The sequence below is a fragment of the Eschrichtius robustus genome, chromosome 15 (assembly GCF_028021215.1).
Source record: "Eschrichtius robustus isolate mEscRob2 chromosome 15, mEscRob2.pri, whole genome shotgun sequence".
Taxonomy (NCBI): Eukaryota; Metazoa; Chordata; class Mammalia; order Artiodactyla; family Eschrichtiidae; genus Eschrichtius; species Eschrichtius robustus.
Genome location: NC_090838.1, coordinates 22,272,748 through 22,294,763, shown reverse-complemented (window position 1 = coordinate 22,294,763; position 22,016 = coordinate 22,272,748). Strand labels below are relative to the sequence as shown.

The 22,016-nt window shown below is 39.9% G+C and overlaps 1 protein-coding gene across 1 annotated transcript in view; it reads right to left on the bottom strand.

Annotated features, from left to right (window-relative positions):
- BABAM2 (BRISC and BRCA1 A complex member 2) overlaps positions 1 to 22,016 on the bottom strand; it is a 442,279-nt gene that overhangs the window by 190,520 nt on the left and 229,743 nt on the right. The window contains exon 7 of the mRNA XM_068564980.1: positions 12,121 to 12,230. Within this exon, the coding sequence (XP_068421081.1) occupies positions 12,121 to 12,230 (110 nt within the window). The remainder of the gene's footprint in view (positions 1 to 12,120; positions 12,231 to 22,016) is intronic.

The window sequence follows — 22,016 nt, the reverse complement described above, 5'->3', positions numbered from 1 at the left end:
GGGGAGGGGGTTGGGGGAGGGATGGAGTGGGAGGTTGGGGGTTAGCAGATGTGAGCTTTTATATACAGAATGGATAAACAACAAGGACCTACTGTATAGCACAGGGAACTATATTCAATATCCTATGATAAACCATAATGGAAAATAATATAAAAAAAGAATGTATATATATGTATAACTGAGTCACTTTGCTGTACAGCAGAAATTAACACAACATTGTAAATCAACTATACTTCAATTAAAAAAAAACTCATGCTAGGAATATTATCACGAAGATCAGATGGGATGGTAAATCTTAAAGCAATCTGAACATTTCAAAGCACAAAACAAATACATTTTTATTGTTACAGTATTACATATTTAATCTCTAGAAAAGCCACACTGCATTGGAAATGCCACACTTCCAAAGTTTTCCAAAGTCCCCTCCTCACAAATTGACTGGAAATGTGATCTCCTCCTCTTCCCTTGAAGTCTTTCAGTAGTTAATGTCTTTTCTTAGGTGTTTATACAACTCAAGAGGCACTAACTGAACATCAACCATGAGTCAAACACTACACTAGGCACTTTCATATATATCCCACCTTGGAGTGGATGAAACTGAAGCCTAAGATTTATCCCCCTTTACAGAAGATGAAATGAGGCTCAAAAAGGTTAAGTATCTTGAGCAAGACTGCCAGCTCGCAAGTGGAGGAACAGAGGGCTTCTAATGCCAAATCTAATCGTGCTTTTTCTACATACAAGTTGGAACATGTCATATTTGTTCTTATCTCCCTTACTGATTATAAGCAAACTAAGGGCATAAGCCATATCTCATTTTGAAGCATCTAGCAAAGGGCCTTACACTTGGTCACTTTTCACTGCATTTTTTTGCCTGAAAGAATGAATGCATGGATATTTGCAGGCGCACAGGCCTCACTAATGGTGAGTGTTTGTGGGCTGGTAAGCTTTGAGTATTTATTTCCAAGGCGGGGCTGTAACTCAACAACACAAAGTTCTAAAAACAAATTCTGTACTTGTGAAAGATGCCACCTGGTCCGCCTCAGGGGCTGAAGTCCTCTTTTTATGCACAGAGTGGGAACAGCACAGGGAGTGACGAGTTGGTTTTCTTCAAACTACTCCCACAAACCAGCTCAAGCCAAGGAAAGGGCCCACACCTTTTGGGGAAGAGAACTGTGCAGCCTCTGCTGCCCATTTAACCTCTGGTGTCACCACCAGAACTGCCAACAGTCTGGGGAGGAGGGGAAGGTAGAGCAGGTTTAGTGCCAGCTCTGATGACGTTATCCTACGATTCCAGCTTTTATGCCAGTAAAAAAAGGCAACTGGTTTGGAATCTAGTTCCCCCCCCCCCACCCCCGGCCAACTCCTATTATTCAACCAAAATTTAATTTGCATAACTTACCACTAGCTTTTTTTCCATACTTTACCACTAACTATTTTTTATTTAATGAACAGTCCTTTGTGTCTAATTCAACTGACTGGTTTTGGTTCCTCGGAAAACAAATGTATGGACCCTGAAATATGTGCGTTTCATAAATGTCCCTTGTTGGAGAAGAACACAAAGTTCTCAGAAGCGTTTACTTTGCAAGCCATATACGCACACAGCGGGAGACCAGGAAACAACACGCATCTAAACACTATAAAGGCGACCAGTCAGTCATGCTTTCCAGCGCTGCCAGAAACACCAGACAACAATTCCAGGACAGACTTCTGAAGTGAGACTGCATTGCAGAGCTTCATAAATTATAATACACTTGGGAGCTCTCTACCCAATGTCTCTGACAGATGTTCCCTTTTGTGGCAGTCTCTAATTTGGGGGCAGTTGATATCCATGTCCCTAGAAATCTTTAGGGTACAGTAAATGATCCCTTTCCTTACATGTGATGACAAGACCCCAAAGTAGCCTTCTCCTATTTCTGAGACTAGTTAACGTGAGCACAGTACCCTTGCCTACTGCACAGACAAGCTGGGGCAGAGATATATCAGCCAGACTAAAATGGGGGCTCTCCCAAGCTCAAGATATCCTTCCATGCCCATGGAGAGTCTTTTCTTGACAATTTTTACCTAATGTGGATCAGGCTATTGGTCTCCTGGGCCTCTGCCTGTCAAATACACTGCATGGGGCTTGGAACTTCCTAGAAAGAGCCACAGCAGAAGCCAAAAAGAGTACAAGCCTCGGCTAGGGCAAGCTTCTGGCATCAGCTTCGGGCGGGCCCACATGGGATGCTTTTCCCATGACTCCTGAAAGAACTCTCCAAGTCTGACTCTATAATCAACGCCTCGATAGTTAAAAGTTGACAGGATAGCATGAAACGCAGAAAACAAATGAGAGCTTAACACAATATCAAAGATAGTACCAACCTCTCTTCACTCAGTTCCTATAATCTATCCTATGACCTTGGCCTTAATGAAATGACATTACTTCTTTTCTATGCTCTGAACTCTGCAAGAGTTAACCAAAGATATTAATAACTTTAGCAACTATGTAAGCCCTTAGAAGGTCATACCACAATTTGGCCACTTTCCATTTTAACCTTTCTCTAAAACCTTATTTTTACAACTTCTACTGAAGGGCATAAGAACTTTTGTTCGTTTTTCTTTGGTATTACAAATGCAGTTCTACTAAGTGAACTTGTATCAACCAGGAAAATTGTACAACTTCTCAGTGCAGCATCTTCACATTTTCTTGTGAGAATTACTTACTGACCTAGAACACTGACAATTATTTACTATTATTTGCTATTATTTACTGTGTACTGCATTCGTAAAAGCATTAAAGGAATGAAAAGACGTGTTCCTTGCCCTTGAGTTGCTTCATAGTTAAAAGATGAAAAAAAAAAACAACAAAAAACCGCACACCACTAACTAAATCTGTGGTGGGCAGAGTATAAGAGTGATATAAATTCAGTGTTATAAGAGCTCAGGGGAAGGCTAGACTAATTGTGCTCAGGGAGAATGGGTGGTAGATGGCATTTGATTAAGGCCTTAGAAAATGTACAATATTTCAATGCAAAGAGGGCATTAGAGAAGGGCATTTTACATGGAGGTAACAGCTTTAGCAAAGGCATGGAGGCAAGAGAGTACATGTGAATTAAGAAAACTTCAAGTGAAGGACAGGCTACAGAAGGGGAAATGACCGGAAACTGATCTGGAAAAGTAAGCTGTGGCCAGTTCTTAACATAAAAAGAGGGGGGTAAATGTAGAAAGTTAGATTTTAGAAATAGAAAATCACTTTTAAAATATTCCCTTCACCAATAATTTTTCCCCTCCTATCTTTGACTTTTAGAGTGAGAAATATTTTATTAGCAAGTTTACTTGCAAAGTAGGTGCAGTCACTTCAAGGAAAATTAATGTGGATGCTGGCAACATTGCTTTCCTGAGCTGGCAAATTCTTGGCTGCAGCTTAACTGATACATTCTTATTACCCACATCTTGTGATGCTTTATTGATAACTCTTTTTTGTCATCACCAAAATACCTTCTTAATTTCACTCATTATGTATGTACTAAGTGGCTACTCCAGAACTAGTATTCACTCACTTGTTTACTCATCCTCTCCTTTTCTGCCCCAACTTGTCCTACTAACCACTAACCCACTCACTCAGTCACTCACTCTTCTCCTGTAAACTATATCAGTGATAATAACATTAATAGCTACTACTTGCTATAGTGCCAGGCACTGCACTTAATGCTTTATGAACAGTATTTAATAGAATGCTCAAAACAACACTATGAAATAGGTATTATTACCCTTATTTTACGGATGAGGAAACAAGTTCAAAGATGTTACCTATTTTGCCAGCTGCTAAGTGACAGAACCCAGGTTTAAACCAGATATGCTTAACCCTGGAACCCTTGCCTGTTACCACTTCACTGTACTGCCTTCAACACCCTTTGGCCTCTTACTGCTATGAGTCAGTATTTTCAGTTATAAATGAAAACAGTCATTGAGCGCCTGTTACTGTAAGATCCTGTTCTAGGTGCTGTCATGTATATAAATAGAGCAGAGAATGCCTGTGGGTTATTAATGCTCATAATCTTCCATATTTGAGGATAAACAGCCATGTCTTTTATCAGTGTGTAAGACGGTATGTCCATGATTCATAAATTAAAGCAACTAAGGACAGAGGGGGTGAAAACAGCTTAGTACATGAATGTGGATGGTGACCACATCTCAGACAGAAATCAGCCAACCCTGACTAAATGACTTACAGAGAATTTTAATAATACATTTCAATTGGTCTGTAAAAACTCTCTCTGCTGATGAAAAATCTGTCCTGTCAGAAGTTCCCAACCAAATCTGCTTACAATCCATTTTCGGTGAACCTCAGCTTCCTTTGAAGTAGAATAAGCTAGTAAAGAATTTTAGCCAACAATAAGCACGTTGCAAGGTTAGTCCTTATAAGATTCATTACTGCAGAATAAAGTTATTGAGTTAAAACACAAATGTGATATTAAACTACTTGTACCACAGGGCCTTCAAGGTGGCAGAGGAGTAAGACATGGAGATCACCTTCCTCCCCACAAATACATCAGAAATACATCTACATGTGGAACAGCTCCTACAGAACACCTACTGAACACTGGAAGAAAACCTCAGACTTCCCAAAAGGCAAGAAACTCCCCACGTACCTGGGTAGGGCAAAAGAAAACAGAAAAATCAGAGACAAAAGCATAGGGACAGGACCTGCCCCTCTGGGAGGGAGGTGTGAAGGAGGAAAAGTTTCCACACACTAGGAAGCCCCTTCACTGGTGGAGACAGGGGGTGGACGAGGGGGAAGCTTTGGAGCCACAGAGGAGAGCGCAGCAACAGGGGTGCAGAGGACAAAGTGGAGAGGCTCCCGCACACAGGACTGGTGCCGACCAGCATTCATCAGCCCAAGAGGCTTGTCTGCTCACCCGCTGGGACGGGTGGGGGCTGGGAGCTGAGGCTCGGGCTTCGGAGGTCAGATCCCAGGGAGAGGACTGGGGTTGGCTGCATGAACACAGCCTGAAGGGGGCTGGTGCACCACAGCTAGCGGGAGGGAGTCTGGGAAAAAGTTTGGAACTGCCTAAGAGGCAAGAGACCATTGTTTCGGGGTGCGCGAGGAGAGGGGATTCAGAGCACTGCCTAAATGAGCTCCAGCGACGGGCGTGAGCCGTGACTACCAGTGTGGACACCAGAGACGAGCATAAAACGCTAAGGCTGCTGCTGCAGCCACCAAGAATCCTGTGTGCAAGCACGGGTCGCTACCCACACCTCCCCTCCTGGGACCCTGTGCAGCCTGCCAATGTCGGGGTCCCGTGATCCAAGGACAATTTCCCCGGGAGAACGCACGGCGTGCATCAGGCTGATGCAACATCACACTGGCCTCTGCCACCACAGGCTCTCCCCGCCTTCTGTACCCCTCCCTCCACCCAGCCTCAGTGAGCCAGAGCCCCCTATTCAGCCGTCCCTTTAACCCCCTCCTGTCTGGGCGAAGAACAGATGCCACAGGGTGACCTACATGCAGAGGCGGGGTCATATCCAAGGTTGAACCCCAGGAGCTGTGTGAACAAAGAAGAGAAAGGGAAATTTCTCCCAGCAGCCTCAGAAGCAGGGGATTAAATCTCCACAAGCAGCTCGACGTACCCTGCAACTGTAAAATACCTGAATAGACAACAAATCACCCTAAAATTGAGGCGGTGGACTTTGGGAGCAACTGTAGACTTGGGGCTTGCTGTGTGCAACTGACTAGTTTCTGATTTTTATGTTTATCTCAGTATAGTTCTTAGCACTTGTTATCATTGGTGGATTTGTTTACTGGTTTGGTTGCTCTCTTCCTTTTTTTTTTTATTACTTAAAAAAATGTTTAATTAAAAAAATTTTGTAATAATATTTCTTTATTTTTTGTTTTAATTATTTTATTTTATTTTATTTTATTTATGTTTTCTTTCTCTCTTTCTTTTCTCCCTTTTCTTCTCAGCTGTGTGGCTGACAGGGTCTTGGCACTCCGGTCGGGTGTCAGGCCTGAGACTCTGAGGTGGGAGAGCCGAGTTCAGGACATTGGACCACCAGAGACCTCCCGGCCCCATGTAATATCAATCAGCGAGAACTCTCTCAGAGATCTCCGTCTCAACGCTAAGAACCAGCTCCACTCAACGACCAGCAAGCTCCAGTGCTGGTCACCCCATGCCAAACAACTAGCAAGACAGGAATACAACCCCACCCATTAGCAGAGAGACTGCCTAAAATCATAATACGTTCACAGACACCCCCAAACACACTACCAGACGCAGTCCTGCCCACCAGAAAGACAAGATCCAGCCTCATCCACCAGAACACAGGCACCAGTCCCCTCCACCAGGAAGCCTACACAACCCACTGAACCAACCTCACCCACTGGGGGCAGACAAAAAAACAATGGGAACTATGAACCTGCAGCCTGCAAAAAGAGGACCCTAAACACAGTACGTTAAGCAAAATGAGAAGACAGAGAAACATGCAGCAGATGAAGAAGCAAAGTAAACACCCACCAGACCAAACAAATGAAGAGGAAATAGGCAGTCTACCTGAAAAAAAAATTCAGAGTAATGATAGTAAAGATGATCCGGAATCTTGAAAATAGAATGGAGAAACTACAAGAAACGTTTAACAAGGACCTAGAAGAACTAAAGAGCAAACAAACAATGATGAACAACACAATAAATGAAATTTAAAATTCTCTAGAAAGAATCAATAGCAGAATAACTGAGGAAAAGAACGGATAAGTGACCTGGAAGATAAAATAGTGGAAATAACTACCACATAGCAGAATAAAGAAAACAGAATGAAAAGAATTGAGGACAGTCTCAGAGACCTCTGGGACAACATTAAACGCACCAAGAGTCGAATTATAGGGGTCCAAGAAGAAGAAGAGAAAAAGAGAGGGACTGAGAAAATATTTGAAGAGATTATAGTTGAAGACTTCCCTAATATGGGAAAGGAAATAGTCAATCAAGTGCAGAAGCACAGAGGGTCCCATACAGGATAAATCCAAGGAGAAACACGCCAAGATACATATTAATCAAACTATCAAAAATGAAATACAAAGAAAAAATATTAAAAGCAGCAAGGGAAACGCAACAATGAACATACAAGGGAATCCCCATAAGGTTAACAGCTGATCTTTCAGCAGGGACTCTGCAAGCCAGACGGGAGTAGCAGGACATACTGAAAGCGATGAAAGGGAAAAACTTACAACCAAGATGACTCTACCCAGCAAGGATCTCATTCAGATTAGACAGAGAAATTAAAAGCTTTACAGACAAGCAAAAGCGAAGAGAATTCAGCACCACCAGACCAGCTTTACAACAAATGCTAAAGGAACTTCTCTAGGCAGGAAACACAAGAGAAGGAAAAGACTTAACAATAGCAAACTCAAAACAATTAAGAAAATGGTAAAAGGAACATACATATCGATAATTACCTTAAATGTAAATGGATTAAATGCTCCAACCAAAAGACACAGACTGGCTGAATGGATACAAAAACAAGACCCGTACATATGCTGTCTACAAGAGACCCACTTCAGACCTAGGGACACATACAGAATGAAAGTGAGGGGATGGAAAAAGACATTCCATGCAAATGGAAATCAAAAGAAAGCTGGGGTAGCAATTCTCATATTAGACAAAATAAACTTTAAAATAAAGACTATTTCAAGAGGCAAAGAAGGACACTACATAATGATCAAGGGATCAATCCAAGAAGAAGATATAACAATTGTAAATATTTATGCACCCAACATAGGGGCACCTCAATACATAAGGCAAATGCTAACAGCCATAAAAGGGGAAATCGACAGTAACACGATAATAGTAGGGGACTTTAACACACTACTTTCACCAATGGGCAGATCATCCAAAATGAAAATAAATAAGGAAACACGAGCTTTAAATGACACATTAAACAAGATGGACTTAACTGATATTTATGGGACATTCCATCCACAAACGGCAGATAAACACTTTCTTGTCAAGGGCTCATGGAACATTCGCCAGGATAGATCATATCTTGGGCCACAAATTAAGCCTTGGTAAATTTAAGAAAATTGAAATCATATCAAGTATCTTTTCCAAACAAAACGCTATGAGACTAGATATCAATTACAGGAAAAAAACTGTAAAAAATACAAACACATGGAGGCTAAACAATACACTATTAAATAACCAAGAGATCACTGAAGAAATCAAAGAGGAAATCAAAAAATACCAAGAAACAAATGACAGTGAAAACACGACGACCCAAAACCTATGGGATGCAGCAAAAGCAGTTCTAAGAGGGAAGTGAATAGCAGTAGAATCCTACCTCAAGAAACAACAAACATCTCAAATAAACATCCTAAGTTTACGTCTAAAGCAATTAGAGAAAGAAGAACAAAAACACCCCGAAGTTAGCAGAAGGAAAGAAATCATAAAGAACAGATCAGAAATAAATGAAAAAGAAATGAAGGAAACGATAGCAAAGATCAGTAAAACTGAACCCTGGTTCTTTGAGAAGATAAACAAAATTGATAAAACATTAGCCAGACTCAACAAGAAAAAATGGGAGAAGACTCAAATCAACAGAATGAGAAGTGAAAAAGGAGAAGTAACAACTGACACTGCAGAAATACAAAGGATCATGAGAGATTACTACAAGCAACTATACGCCAATAAAATGGACAACCTGGAAGAAATGGACAAATTCTTAGAAAGGCACAACCTTCCAAGACTGAACCAGGAAGAAAGAGAAAATATGAACTGACCAATCACAAGCACTGAAATTGACACTGTGATTAAAAATCTTCCAACCAACAAAAGCCCAGGACCGGATGGCTTCACAGGCGAATTCTATCAAACATTTAGAGAAGAACCAACACCTATCCTTCTCAAACTCTTCCAAAATATAGCAGACGGAGGAACACTCTCAAACTCATTCTACAAGACCACCATCACCCTGATATCAAAACCAGACAAAATGTGACAAAAAAAGAAAACTACAGGCCAACATCACTGATGAACATAGATGCAAAAATCCTCAACAATATACTAGCAAATGGAATCCAACAGCACATTAAAAGGATCATACACCACGATCAAGTGGGGTTTATCCCAGGAATGCAAGGATACTTCAATATACGCAAATCAATCAATGTGATACACCACATTAACAAATTGAAGGACAAAAACCATAAGATAATCTCAATAGATGCAGAAAAAGCTTTTGACAAAATTCAACACCCATTTATGATAAAAACCCTCCTGAAAGTAGGCATACAGGGAACTTACCTCAACATAATTAAGGCTATATATGACAAACCCACAGCCAACGTCGTTCTCAATGGTGAAAAACTGAAATCATTTCCACTAAGATCAGGAAAAAGACAAGGTTGCCCACTCTCACCACTATTATTCAACATAGTTTTGGAAGTTTTAGCCACAGCAATCAGAGAAGAAAAAGAAATAAAAGGAATCCAAATCGGAAAAGAAGAAGTAAAACTGTCACTGTTTGCAGATGACATGATACTATACATACAGAACCCTAAAGATGCTACCAGAAAACTACTAGAGCTAATCAATGCTTTTGGTAAAGTAGCAGGATACAAAATTAATGCACAGAAATCTCCTGCATTCCTAAACACTAATGATGAAAAATCTGAAAGAGAAATTAAGGAAACACTCCCATTTACCACTGCAACAAAAAGAATAAAATACCTAGGAATAAACTTACCTAAGGAGACAAAAGACCGGTATGCAGAAAACTATAAGACACTGATGAAGGAAATGAAACAGGATACAAACAGATGGAGAGATATACCATGTTCTTGGATTGGAGGAATCAACACTGTGAAAATGACTACACTACCCAAAGCAATCTACCAATTCAATGCAATCTCTATCAAACTGCCAGTGGCATTTTTCACAGAACCAGAACAAAAAATTGCACGATTTGTATGGAAACATAAAAGACCCCAAATAGCCAAAGCAATCTTGAGAAAGAAAAACGGAGCTGGAGCAATCAGGCTCCCTGACTTCAGACTATACTACAAAGCTACAGTGCTCAAGACCGTATGGTACTGGCACAAAAACAGAAACACAGATCAATGGAACAGGATAGAAAGCCCAGAGTTAAACCCACACACATATGGTCACCTTATCTTTGATAAAGGAGGCAAGAATATACAATGGAGAAAAGACAGCCTCTTCAATAAGTGGTGCTGGGAAAACTGGACAGCTACATGTAAAAGAATGAGATTAGAACAGTCCGTAACACCATACACAAAAATAAACTCAAAAGGCATTAAAGACCTAAATGTAAGGCCAGACACTATAAAACTCCTAGAGGAAAACACAGGCAGAACACTCTATGACATAAATCACAGCAAGACCCTTTTTGACCCACCTCCTCGAGAAATGGAAATAAAAACAAAAATAAACAAATGGGACCTAATGAAACTTAAAAGCTTTTGCACAGCAAAAGAAGCCATAAACAAGACGAAAAGACAACCCCCAGAATGGGAGAAAATATTTGCACACGAAGCAACTGACAAAGGATTAATCTCCAAAATATACAAGCAGCTCATGCAGCTCAATATCAAAAAAACAAACAACCCAGTCCAAAAATGGGCAGAAGACCTAAATAGACATTTCTCCAAGGAAGATATACAGATTGCCAACAAACACATGAAAGGATGCTCAGCATCATTAATCATTAGAGAAATGCAAATCAAAACTACAATGAGGTATCACCTCACACCAGTCAGAATGGCCAGCATCAAAAAATCTACACACAATAAATGCTGGAGAGGGTGTGGAGAAGCGGGAACCCTCTTGCACTGTTGGTGGGAATGTAAATTGGTACAGCCACTACAGAGAACAGTATGGAGGTTCCTTAAAAAACTAAAAATAGAGCTACCATATGACCCAGCAATCCCACTACTGGGCATATACCCTCAGAAAACAATAATTCAAAAAGAGTCATGTACCACAATGTTCATTGCAGCTCTATTTACAATAGCCAGGACATGGAAGCAACCTAAGTGTCCATCGACAAATGAACGGGTAAAGAAAATGTGGCACATATATACAATGCAATATTACTCAGCCATAAAAAGAAATGAAATTGAGCTATTTGTAGTGAGGTGGATGGACCTAGAGTCTGTCCTACAGATTGAAGTAAGTCAGAAAGAGAAAAACAAATACCGTATGTTAACACATATATATGGAACCTAAAAGAAAAAAAAAAAAGGTTCTGAAGAAACTAGGAGCAGGACAGGAATAAAGACGCAGACGTAGAGAATGGACTTGAGGACACGGGGAGGGGGAAGGGTAAGCTGGGACGAAGTGAGAGAGTGGCACTGACATATATACACTATCAAACGTAAAATAGATAGCTAGTGGGAAACAGCCACATAGCACAAGAAGATCAGCTCGGTGCTTTGTGACCACCTAGAGGGGTGGGATAAGGAGTGTGGGAAGGAGACGCAAGAGGGAGGGGATATGGGGATATATGTATACATATAGCTGATTCACTTTGTTATACAGCAGAAACTAACACAACATAATTCTAAAGCAATTATACTCCAATAAAGATGTTAAAAAAAATAAATAAAATAAACTACTTGTACCATGTAGCCTGAATGTTGTGTAAAGTTATATAGAACTATTTCAACACAGAAAAATAATTCGAACACGTCATCGTTTTAAGCTATCTGCTTTTTCTATTCCCTTCACTAATCTAAATAAGTTAATACTGTCAGGATACTGGTTACCTTTTTGCAAACAACTGGAAGCATTACAAATACACAAGAAATTGCGTAGGATGTTGTTCAGCAGTCCTCTTTCGGGTAACCGTACATACACAGGGGCATTTGGAAGGAGTCACAATTGTGAATCCAATCTACCATGCACAGTATTCACATCACAAACTGCACAACTAAGTCTCATCCAAAGATCACAGCGGCAAATACTAACTGCATTTACTCTGAAATCTAAACTCTGAATATAATTCATTTTTAAGAAAACAAAAGTCAATAAAGAGAAGTCATTTTAAGAGTTTAAGAGTGGCAAAAGAGGTAGCAAGCATGTTTGATTAACAAGGAGAAGCATCAGGCTACATAACATAAATGACATGGATACTTACTGTTCAATTCGGGGTGACAAGTACAGCTTAGGATACACCTGAGTGGCTTCAGTGTCCTCAAAACTGACAGAAAGGAGGGCCACATCTTCTCCCGGGTCTTCATTCACATCCTTAAACAGTTAGTGAAAAACACAATGCCATCAGTTCCTTCTCTCATGACACCTTTCTGGTGACCAGCTTACAGCCCACTAGCAATGAGACCAGTGGTGTGAGTTACCTGGATTCAAGACGCCACACATCCTTTGCCACCTACCTAGTCACTCTTTTAGAGTGATAGCTTTCAAACTTTCTGACCAAAGCCTACCACAGTGAGAAAAAGACTGCCACCAATTTCACTTGTTCCCACATTCCAAGAGGGGAAAAGTGAATCTGGTGACAACAGAGAATTAGACAAAAACATAGTTAACAAATTACAGTAAACATGTTGCTAGCAAGATATATAATGGCTTATAATTTACATAATGCATACAAATGGCTTAAAATTTACTTTTCCTAGGATGAAGAAGCATTATAAACATGATTTATATCACTAGACAACAACAAAATCTTAAAATACCCAGTCATTTTATTATATCTACCTTGATAATACGTTATTTAAATGGCAAACATTACCAAGAAGCATATCACTATGAAGTATTCCACTGTACATGCAAACGGCAGGGTGTTATGTACATATCTGCTTTAGCAAAATGATTATGGATGATTCATATGTGAACCACAAGACATACGTATCTTAAAAGGCTACTTATAAGAATATCACGACAAAAACATTGTTGATCCAAATATGTATCAAGAAACATTGAGAGGTCAATCAAACAACCCACAATAAACTAGACTGATAACGATAAAGCTAAACTTACTGTAATTTATAATTAAAAAGCAAGAATAGCAACAATCGAATGTCATAACCAACCCAAACCAACACGGATGATACACTGAATTGTCCTGAATTAAAACTGTGGGATTTACAACTATGTGCATGTGCTTTACGATTACTGCCAAGCACTGAGTATTTGCCAGACTGCCAGAAGAAAATACCAAATTAGAATAAATTCTCGTAGCATGTTGATTTCAATTTGTGAATAGCAAATTTTAATAACCCTTAATAATTTATTTCTGGTTGATAGTGGCTCCAAGTCAAATGTAGGTTTTTTTTAAAAAACTTAATAGCATTGTGCATCTTTCACCCCAAAGGACCGGTAAGAACTGACCCACATTTCTGAATCAGTTCACAGGTCCTCAGGAGGGCTCAGCAGCCATCCTAGGAGGGTCCCAACCCAGACTTTAAGAATCACTGCCCGTGAGCTGTGAGAATCTCAGATATGAAGTCCTTCCTTTGATCTAAAACTAACCTCAGCCCTGTTTCTCCTGCATCCTAGGAAGCTGGACATCATGCTCACCTGCTCACCTCTAGCATCTTCAGTGTCCTCGCTTTGCCTTCTATTGTGCCTATAGGATGCACAAGTGTGGCAAGTATACATAGGGACAAGGACCGGAAGTCTCTCCCATCTTAAAATATAAACATTTTAAAAAGAAAGAAAAGAATCATGCTGGTCTCTGCCTAGTTCCCTGGGTTCTCTCTCTCCTCCCCTGCACAGACTGCTGAAAGAGTGGTCCACACTCCCTGCCTCACTCCCTCCCCTCCTCTTAGCCTCCCCTTAGCCCACTAGAGTAGCCTTCTGACCCTACTTCTTCCCACAGGCAGCCACTAAACACAGCAAATGCCTCTCGGTCCTTAGCTTACTTCATCTCTAAACAGTATTTAACATGGAAATCTCTCTCCTCGGGAAATTCTTTCTTGCTTCTAAGAAACTATACTCTCCTGGTCTTCTTCTGTCTCTTTAGCCACTTACCCTTCCCTTTTCATTCTCTCTTTTATAACTTCTCAATTGTCTTTTCGTTTTACATTACAAAATTTAGGCTTGTTGTAACTAGTCAAATGATACAGAAGTTTTTAAAAGAAAAAGCATTTCCACCCTGACTTTTCAAGGTAACCAATAGTAACCGTGTATGTGGCCTTAAACAGCTTTTTCTATGATCATAAAAACACACACACACTTGCATATAAATAACTCTTTAACCCTGTGTCTTGTCTTCCCTAATGGAGTCATATTATACACAGGACTCTACCAACTGCTTTCTAAATAGCCACATAATATTCCACGGCATGGATTTATTTTTTATTTAACCATTCCCCTAGCAACAGACATTCAGGTTGTTTGTAGTTCTTAGCTACTTGATAGTGCTACAATAAATATCCTTGTATATATACCCTTTACTAGTGGGATTCATATTTCTTAGGAGACAACTAAAACTCAGCTGTTGGGTCAAAGGTTATAAATATTTTACATTTTAATAGAGTTTAATAGATTGTTTTTCAAAAAATTTTGCAGCAGTTCAAATTTGGACCCATGAATTTGCATCAGTATGAGAGAGAGCCTCTTTCCGTTCATCCTGAGTCACTGGATAACACTGGCTGTTGTCACTCTTTAATTTAATGTTGGCAATCTGATAGCTGGAAAATGGTATCTCAATTTAGACTCAATGAATGAAGCTGGGCAATTTTTTTCACTTGTTTACTGGTCATTTACATTTCTCCTGTAAATTTTCCCAACAAATCCTTTACCCATTTTGCTTAAAGGTTCTTAGACTTTTTTTGTTATTGTTGTTTATTAGATTTACTAACCCTTGTCTATCGCGTGTATTATAAATATTTTCTCTTTTTGACTTCTGACTTTATCTAGGGGCTCTTCTGAGATCAGAAGAAAATTTAGATTTCTATAGAGTTAAATCTGGTTAATAACTCAGGGGTTGTTTAATCATTTTCCTAGTTTTTCATCTAACATTGTTACAATTTTATTTTTACATGTAGATTTGCAATACACATGTATATCTGGAATATATTTTTAGGTGGTATGACACAGGAAGTATGTACAAGGAAGATCTTAGTACAGTGCCTGGAACACAGAAACCACCCAATGTTTGCTGAATGGATAAATCAATAAACAATTTAATGTTAATTCCTAACCATTTTTCTCCACACCTAGTGATTTTCAGCAACCTGCTTTACAAAAGTTGTTGTCACCAGTGATGTCTGGAAACTAAGTACTGGCTCTTTGCTCCTGTCCTCCCCCCCCCAACCCACCCACCCCCCCCCCCCCCCGCCAGGTACACCAAGGTCCCTAGAACTAGCGGTTTTAAAAGGAAAGCCAAGATTGGGAGTCTGAGTTTATCTATCACTTTTTGCTCTTTTATAGATGATAAAGAATCCAACCTTGAATATTCCTTTCTGCAAAGTAAGGATGGAAAATTTTAAAAATACTTATAGTCTCAACAAATAGAAACTATGTAATTATATGACTCTAAAACTCATAAAATATCTAAAATAAGGTTGAAGCTGAGCTTGAAAAAATTCACATTCAGAGGGACAAATTCATTTTATTTTATTATTTATTTACTTTACTTATTTATTTTTGTCTGCGTTGGGTCTTCGTTGCTGCGTGTGGGCTTTCTCTAGCTAGAGCGAGAGGGGGCTACTCTTCGTTGCGGTGCGTGGGCTTCTTTCTCACTGCGGTGGCTTCTCTCGTTGCAGAACACAGGCCCTAGAGCACGCAGGCTTCAGTAGTTGTGGTGCGCAGGCTCAGTAGTTGTGGCTTGTGGGCTCTAGAGTGCAGGCTCAGTAGTTGTGGCTCACGGGCTTAGTTGCTCCACGGCATGTGGGATCTTCCCGGATCAGGGTTTGAACCGGTGTCCCCTGCATTGGCAGGCGGATTCTTAACCACTATGCCAACAGGGAAGTCCCGGGACAAATTCATTTTATAATCTAAGTGTAGAAGTAGTCACCCTTTCGAGTTGGGCTGATCATCTTAAGAGAGGCAATAAAAAAAGAACTAACATTGAATTGACTTTCAGATACCTTTCCCCAATGACTAAGTTTCCTTGTTAAAGGTCAAGGCTCTGACCTCAAGTCACAAAACTCTGTAAAAACAAAAAAACACTGCAAAACCTGGGGCCAGTAAAAACCCTTTTAATTAACAGCTTCATTCCATATGCCTATGGATAATTTATAATTATTTCCCTTTCCTGCTTTTTAACTTCTCATTTCACTACTACTTAAGCAAAGAACAGAAATGCTCAGAGACAGTCCTCCAAACAACCGGAATGACCCTGGTTTATATAATCAACATTTATTATCTGGCGTCCTGCAAAAAGTACACGAAACATTACTCTGAATATGAAAATAGTTGTTTCCAGGAGTTCCCTTTTATGAACTACTTTAATATGATTTATTCCCCTTGGTGTGGCACGTGAGTTTTCCCCCGAGTTGGTATTTGATTCCTAATGGATACGTAAGTTTGACTTTGAGAGCTTAAATAAGCCCAAAGAGTTCCAAAAATACAAATCCACACAGAGCTGTTTCCAGTTTCTGCAACTCTAACAGGCTTGTACATGTGTTCCTTTCCATCTGGGAAATTATAAAAGAAGCTCTTGTACCATGGCTCTTAGAAGCTAACATTACAGATGATTATTGTAACCACTAACGGCAGCATTTGGAAAACAGGGGGTGGTTATAGTGTAGTAGGGGACATTTAAAAATGTATAAGTATACATTTTCAGGGCTTTCTATCTGCACCATTTGAAACTGCAACAAGCTAAAATGGGGGAAAGATGCCGAATCTGCTGAAGCTAAAAAATAAAAATAAAAAAAATAAAAATACTGGCTCCTACCTTTACAAAAGCATGTCAGGCACTGATATACATAGGGTGAGGCAATAATGGCCATGATATTTTGCTGAAAACTAACTATGGATTTGGCTCGGCACTTGGCTGTAGCACAAAGGGGTTCCTACGGCTTGCAGTGAATAGTCACTAGATGGTGAGTTCCATGCAGGCTGGGAGTTTTTCCTGTTCATTTCTGTATCCCCAGTGTCTGGAACATAGTAAATATATAGCAAATTGGTTGAAAAAAACTGAATTAATGCAGGAATGACTGTAAGAATGAGGAAATAATGGAGTTAAACAGAAAATGCTTTTTGCCAGAAAGATTCTCAATATTTATCTCTTTAGTTCCTTAAATCTATGACTACTTAAGATTTTATCAAAGAAAACTCAAAGCTGAACCATAGGTAAGCGAAGGGTATACCGACTAATAAAAGTTAACATTCTGCTTAGGTCATAATGGTTTATCTATACACCTATTCTCAATCGCCGCTCATTGCAAATAGCAAAAGGGTGTAGAAAAGACAACAATTAGCCTTGGAAATGAAAGCAAACACAAGTACAATTTATCACTATGCTGTACCTTTTTGATATGCTAATTTTCCAAGTGAGGAAAGCAGCCATTAAACAAGCCCCTATATGTTGAGTGTCAATACAGGAACAAACTAACAATTAACTAATTGCTGATAGACATTAGCTGGACAATATATATTACAAACCACATGTCACATAGCCACTGTATTTCTCAATTCAAAAAGGCTTACAACAAAGCTATAACCATTACTAGCAAAACCAGTTTGTGGACATAAAGACTATAAGGAAGCTATTATACTGTCTGTCAAAAATAGAGTAAGAACCACTTTGAGTTACATTTAAAACGATATTAAACAAGACCCAGGATTAATCATGATTCCTAGGGCGAAAAAACTAGGTCTGAGTAAGCACCTCATTATACGAAAGCTATGAGCTTTTGAAAAGATGTAAGCAAGTTAAAAATTCCAAACACAGAACCTTATTTTAAAATATACTAAGTGAGGTTTGTACTTTAGAGGCCCAGTATTTTGATATTACAGATTCGTCATCAAATTACATAAATTTAGATTTTTCAAAGTCAAGTTCTTTCAAGTAAGAGAATAAGACTCTCATGATGCTACCGTTCATTTAACAAACATTTAACAAAGTAAGGAAAATAGATAATATGTTACAAATATTATGGAGAATAATGCAAGCAGGGGAAGGGGGCAAGGAGTGAGGAGGGAATGGAAGTTTCAAGAGAGCGGTCAAAGACAGCTTATGGAGACTCGGCAGTGGCCTCTCGTTACTTGAGAGAGGAGATTTAGGATAAAAAGTCCTCTTGACTCACTGTGTTATACGTCAGCATAAGCAGTTCCAGTCAAAATTTGAATTTGTATTCTACTAGCATTAAGATATGACAATGAACATGCTAGGGAATGGAATTAAATCTAAGCAAAAGAAATATGGAAGAACAAGGAAAACGATGCACCTAACAGAAGACCTTGGCCTCACTGCTAAGCGGTCTCTGTCCAATAAAGACACTGGTCATTTTTTTTGAAATCAGGTCATTTCCTCTTCATCAAAGTGCTGGGAAATATACAAGTGCAAGGAAAGGCAGTGTAGTCGGAAAGCAAAATGGATACAAGAGTAAGGAATCAATGGGCGTCGTGTCGTGTCGCGTCGGGCCCTTTTGCCTGCTGGTGTGGCTCCTGGCCCTGGGCCCCTCCTTTCCATGCAGCAGGGGTTGCAGCACTGGGGTTGGGGTTCTGAAGGCCTAGTTACTGCTTATCTCACCACATACTGAGTTCTTGCCTAAAAATTACTTTGATACATTGATATATCTTGTGAAGGTAGCCTTTAAGAGAGTTAACGTCTGATTTGATTTCTCCAAATAGAAATGGGAGTAAAAAGATTCCCTCTGCTTGGTCCAGACAAACTGGGCCACTCCCCATATATTTTACTAGATCTTGACTAACACTTTTGCCCTTGCCATTTCCCTTATCAAAAAGCTCTTTCTCTTGAGGGGGTTGGGAAGGGCAGAATAGGTGAAGGGGATTAAGAGGTACAAACCTCCAGTTAAAAAATAAATAAGCCACAGGGATATAATATACAAAATAAGGAATATGGTCAATAATATTGTGGTGATCATTTCATAATGTATGTAGATGTCAAGCCACTATGTAGTACACTTGAAGGTAACATAATATTGTACATCAACTATATCTCAATTAAAAAATAAAGCACAATTTAAAATGTTCTTTCTCTCCTTTTCTTAATGACTTTATGTGGTGACTTAATGTGGTGACTTTAATTTCTTTTTTCTTTTTAAAGATTTTTTTTTTAATGTGGTCCATTTTTTAAAGGCTTTATTGAATTTCTTACAATATTGCTTTTGTTTTATGTTTTGGTTTTTTGGCCGTGAGGCATGTGGGATCTTAGCTCCCCAACCAGGGTTCGAACCCGCACCCCCTGCATTGGAAGGCGACGTCTTAACCACTGGGCCGCCAGGGAAGTCCCAGTGACTTTAATTTCTTTAACTCTGATTGTAAATTCGCTTGCTCCATTAAGATTCCTTTCAACTGCAGTGTGATCTATGTCTACCCTTGGTAGTTTGTACATGTTGCCTCATGAATTCCCCATGCTGTTTAAGCAGTGTATATTTTAAATTCCAAACAGACTGAATTTCTTGAGGGCAGGGTAGAGATCTCCTACTTCCTATTATGTCTAATAACAACAGCTGACATATATTCGGTGTTTATTCAATAGTCACTTTGCTTAGTGCTTTCTGTGCATTATCTCATACAATTGCCATAACAGCCTTAAAAGGTAGGTACTATTATTGTACATTTGCAGATGAAGAAACTGAGGCTTGAAAGTGATTAAATGGTGAAAATGAATTTTGAACCCATGTATGTTGACTCAGAACCTGGACTCTTAGCCATGATGCTATACCCACTGGCATGTTGTTGGGCACAAAGAAAAGACTCAGTATCAGTGCTCAAAGAAAGATATAAACAACTTGGAAACCCACATGCAGAAAAGATAGCAGAGGTTTACTATACATGTACTTGTCCTCCATTTGGTGTCTAAATCCTGTGTGCTCCAAACGACCATAAGCAACTTAAGGAGCCATTTCTTATGCCCTTTTTATCCCAAATAGACTATCCTGCCTGCACCAATGGGTATTCAAAACTAATTGAGGAGTATATGCTTTATGTGTTTTAGTGTTTACTTTTAGAAACTGCGGAGCAAGAAATTTTAAGAGTATGAAGACTAAAAGCTATAAAGGTCACCATGCCAAATAAAATGTATTTGTTTGACATCTTCACACAGACTCAGCGAAGGAAAGAGGGTGGCTTCCCCAAGAACACTGATGAGGGCTGTGGAGTTCTAAGCCATAACATCAATCTTCCTTCAATTCTGTACGGTTAGGCACACTCTACGATTAACTAACTGTACTCAGTGGAAATAAGAAGAGCTGATTGTCGGGCCGGGAAAGGATAACTACAATGTTCTTGGAACAGCCAGCTCTTAGAAGGGGAGTCCAGGATACCAGGGGAGAGCTGCTGTCACCTACCCGTGTTTTCTAAAAGTCACATCTTGAGTTCATTACTATGAGATGTCACCATACAGTGTGGGGTTAGGGTTTTGTTTTGTTTTTTTTTATATCTTGCTTATTAGTTTCATAAACAAAAACCACTTCACTGCTCTCATTTATGCAGGAATCTGCTTGTGAAGCTGTACTTAACCTTAATATGTTGGTTATAGCTTCTGTTTATAAAACTAAATTGAAACACATGCTGTGCAAACAACTTTGGGGAAAAAAATTCCTGGCTCTTTTAAAATGATGATGATCAAGATTTCGTTGGTCAACTCCTGTCCCAACGGTTATTATACCTAACAGACATAGCCTTGAGAACCACCAACTTTCTTTGAATAATCACAGCATTGACTAAAAGGTGTGTAAAATGGAGCCTTCTCTCCAGAGGGTTGGAGGTGGTGGTGGGTGGGTGGGTGGGTGGGGGGGGGGGGGAATCGCAGTACAGCCAGGGTCCTCATTGGAAGCACAGGATGTTTCCTGGCTTCCACCACCTTCTCTACTCACCAATGTTTCCAGAGAAAGAATCTGGAGTGTGGGGTTTCCCCTATTACCCTAACAATGTGTTCTTAATGAGTCTGATAAGAAGCTAAGCTTATTTATATAAGCATCAGTTTTTGTAACTGTTTTACAAATCAAACTAAACCGCATCCTCAGGCATCTGAGTTGTGACTTTATGCACATCTACAGATACAAACCTTGTGCCAGACTGTCATCCAGGAGCCCAACAAAACAAGTTAAAACAATAGTGAGTTTTCTTTAAGCGCATATGGAACAAATACGACACCATTTACCACATCCCCAGTATGGTTCCATAACTTAAGGAAAAGGTAGATAAAGCTTTTATGTAAGTAGTTCATACAGCTCTTTGTAAGGGATAGAAAAAGACAGATTTGAAATGGTAGCTGATACAGTGGACATCTGTGATGTTACCTGCCTGACACCTTCTCTTCTCCTGGGAAGCCCCTCTCTCTTCTAGTCCCCACCCGTAAGCCCCGATCCTTACAGCTCCCGGCAGAGATGCCACTTCCAACCCCCTGAGAACAGCTGATGGGTCCCGGAAGAGTCCAGTCCTTTTGCACAGGCGAAAGAAACTGTCAGTAGCCATATTTCCCATTCATGGAAGAGGCCAGGCTGTAGGGTGAGAGAGTAAAGCCTGCACCCTAGAGAAGCAGAGCTGAGAGAGAAGAGCGCCCTGGGTAGCACTCACACCCTGAGTTCCCGTGGTGCTTGGTCCAGCTGTGTCCTGCTCCTACTGTTGTTTGGCTTTTCAACCTTCTCCCAGCTTTGGAAAGCCAATAAATTGCCCTACGTGCTTTCTGCTGGTTTGAAGTGGTTTTCCTTCACTTATAACCAGCATTTTCTCTTGTAAATTATTAAACTGACTAATATAGATGATAACCATGGCAAATTGAAACTTACAGAACTAAGTGCTAAGAAGAGACTTTCGTTCCTGAGTTATTTGAATACTTGTTACATGCTACGCAGTGCCAGGCCCTAATCAGAGCCTAGAAAGGGCTTTTAGAACAAAGGTGAGCGGCATGCCTCCGCACGTGCCAGAAGA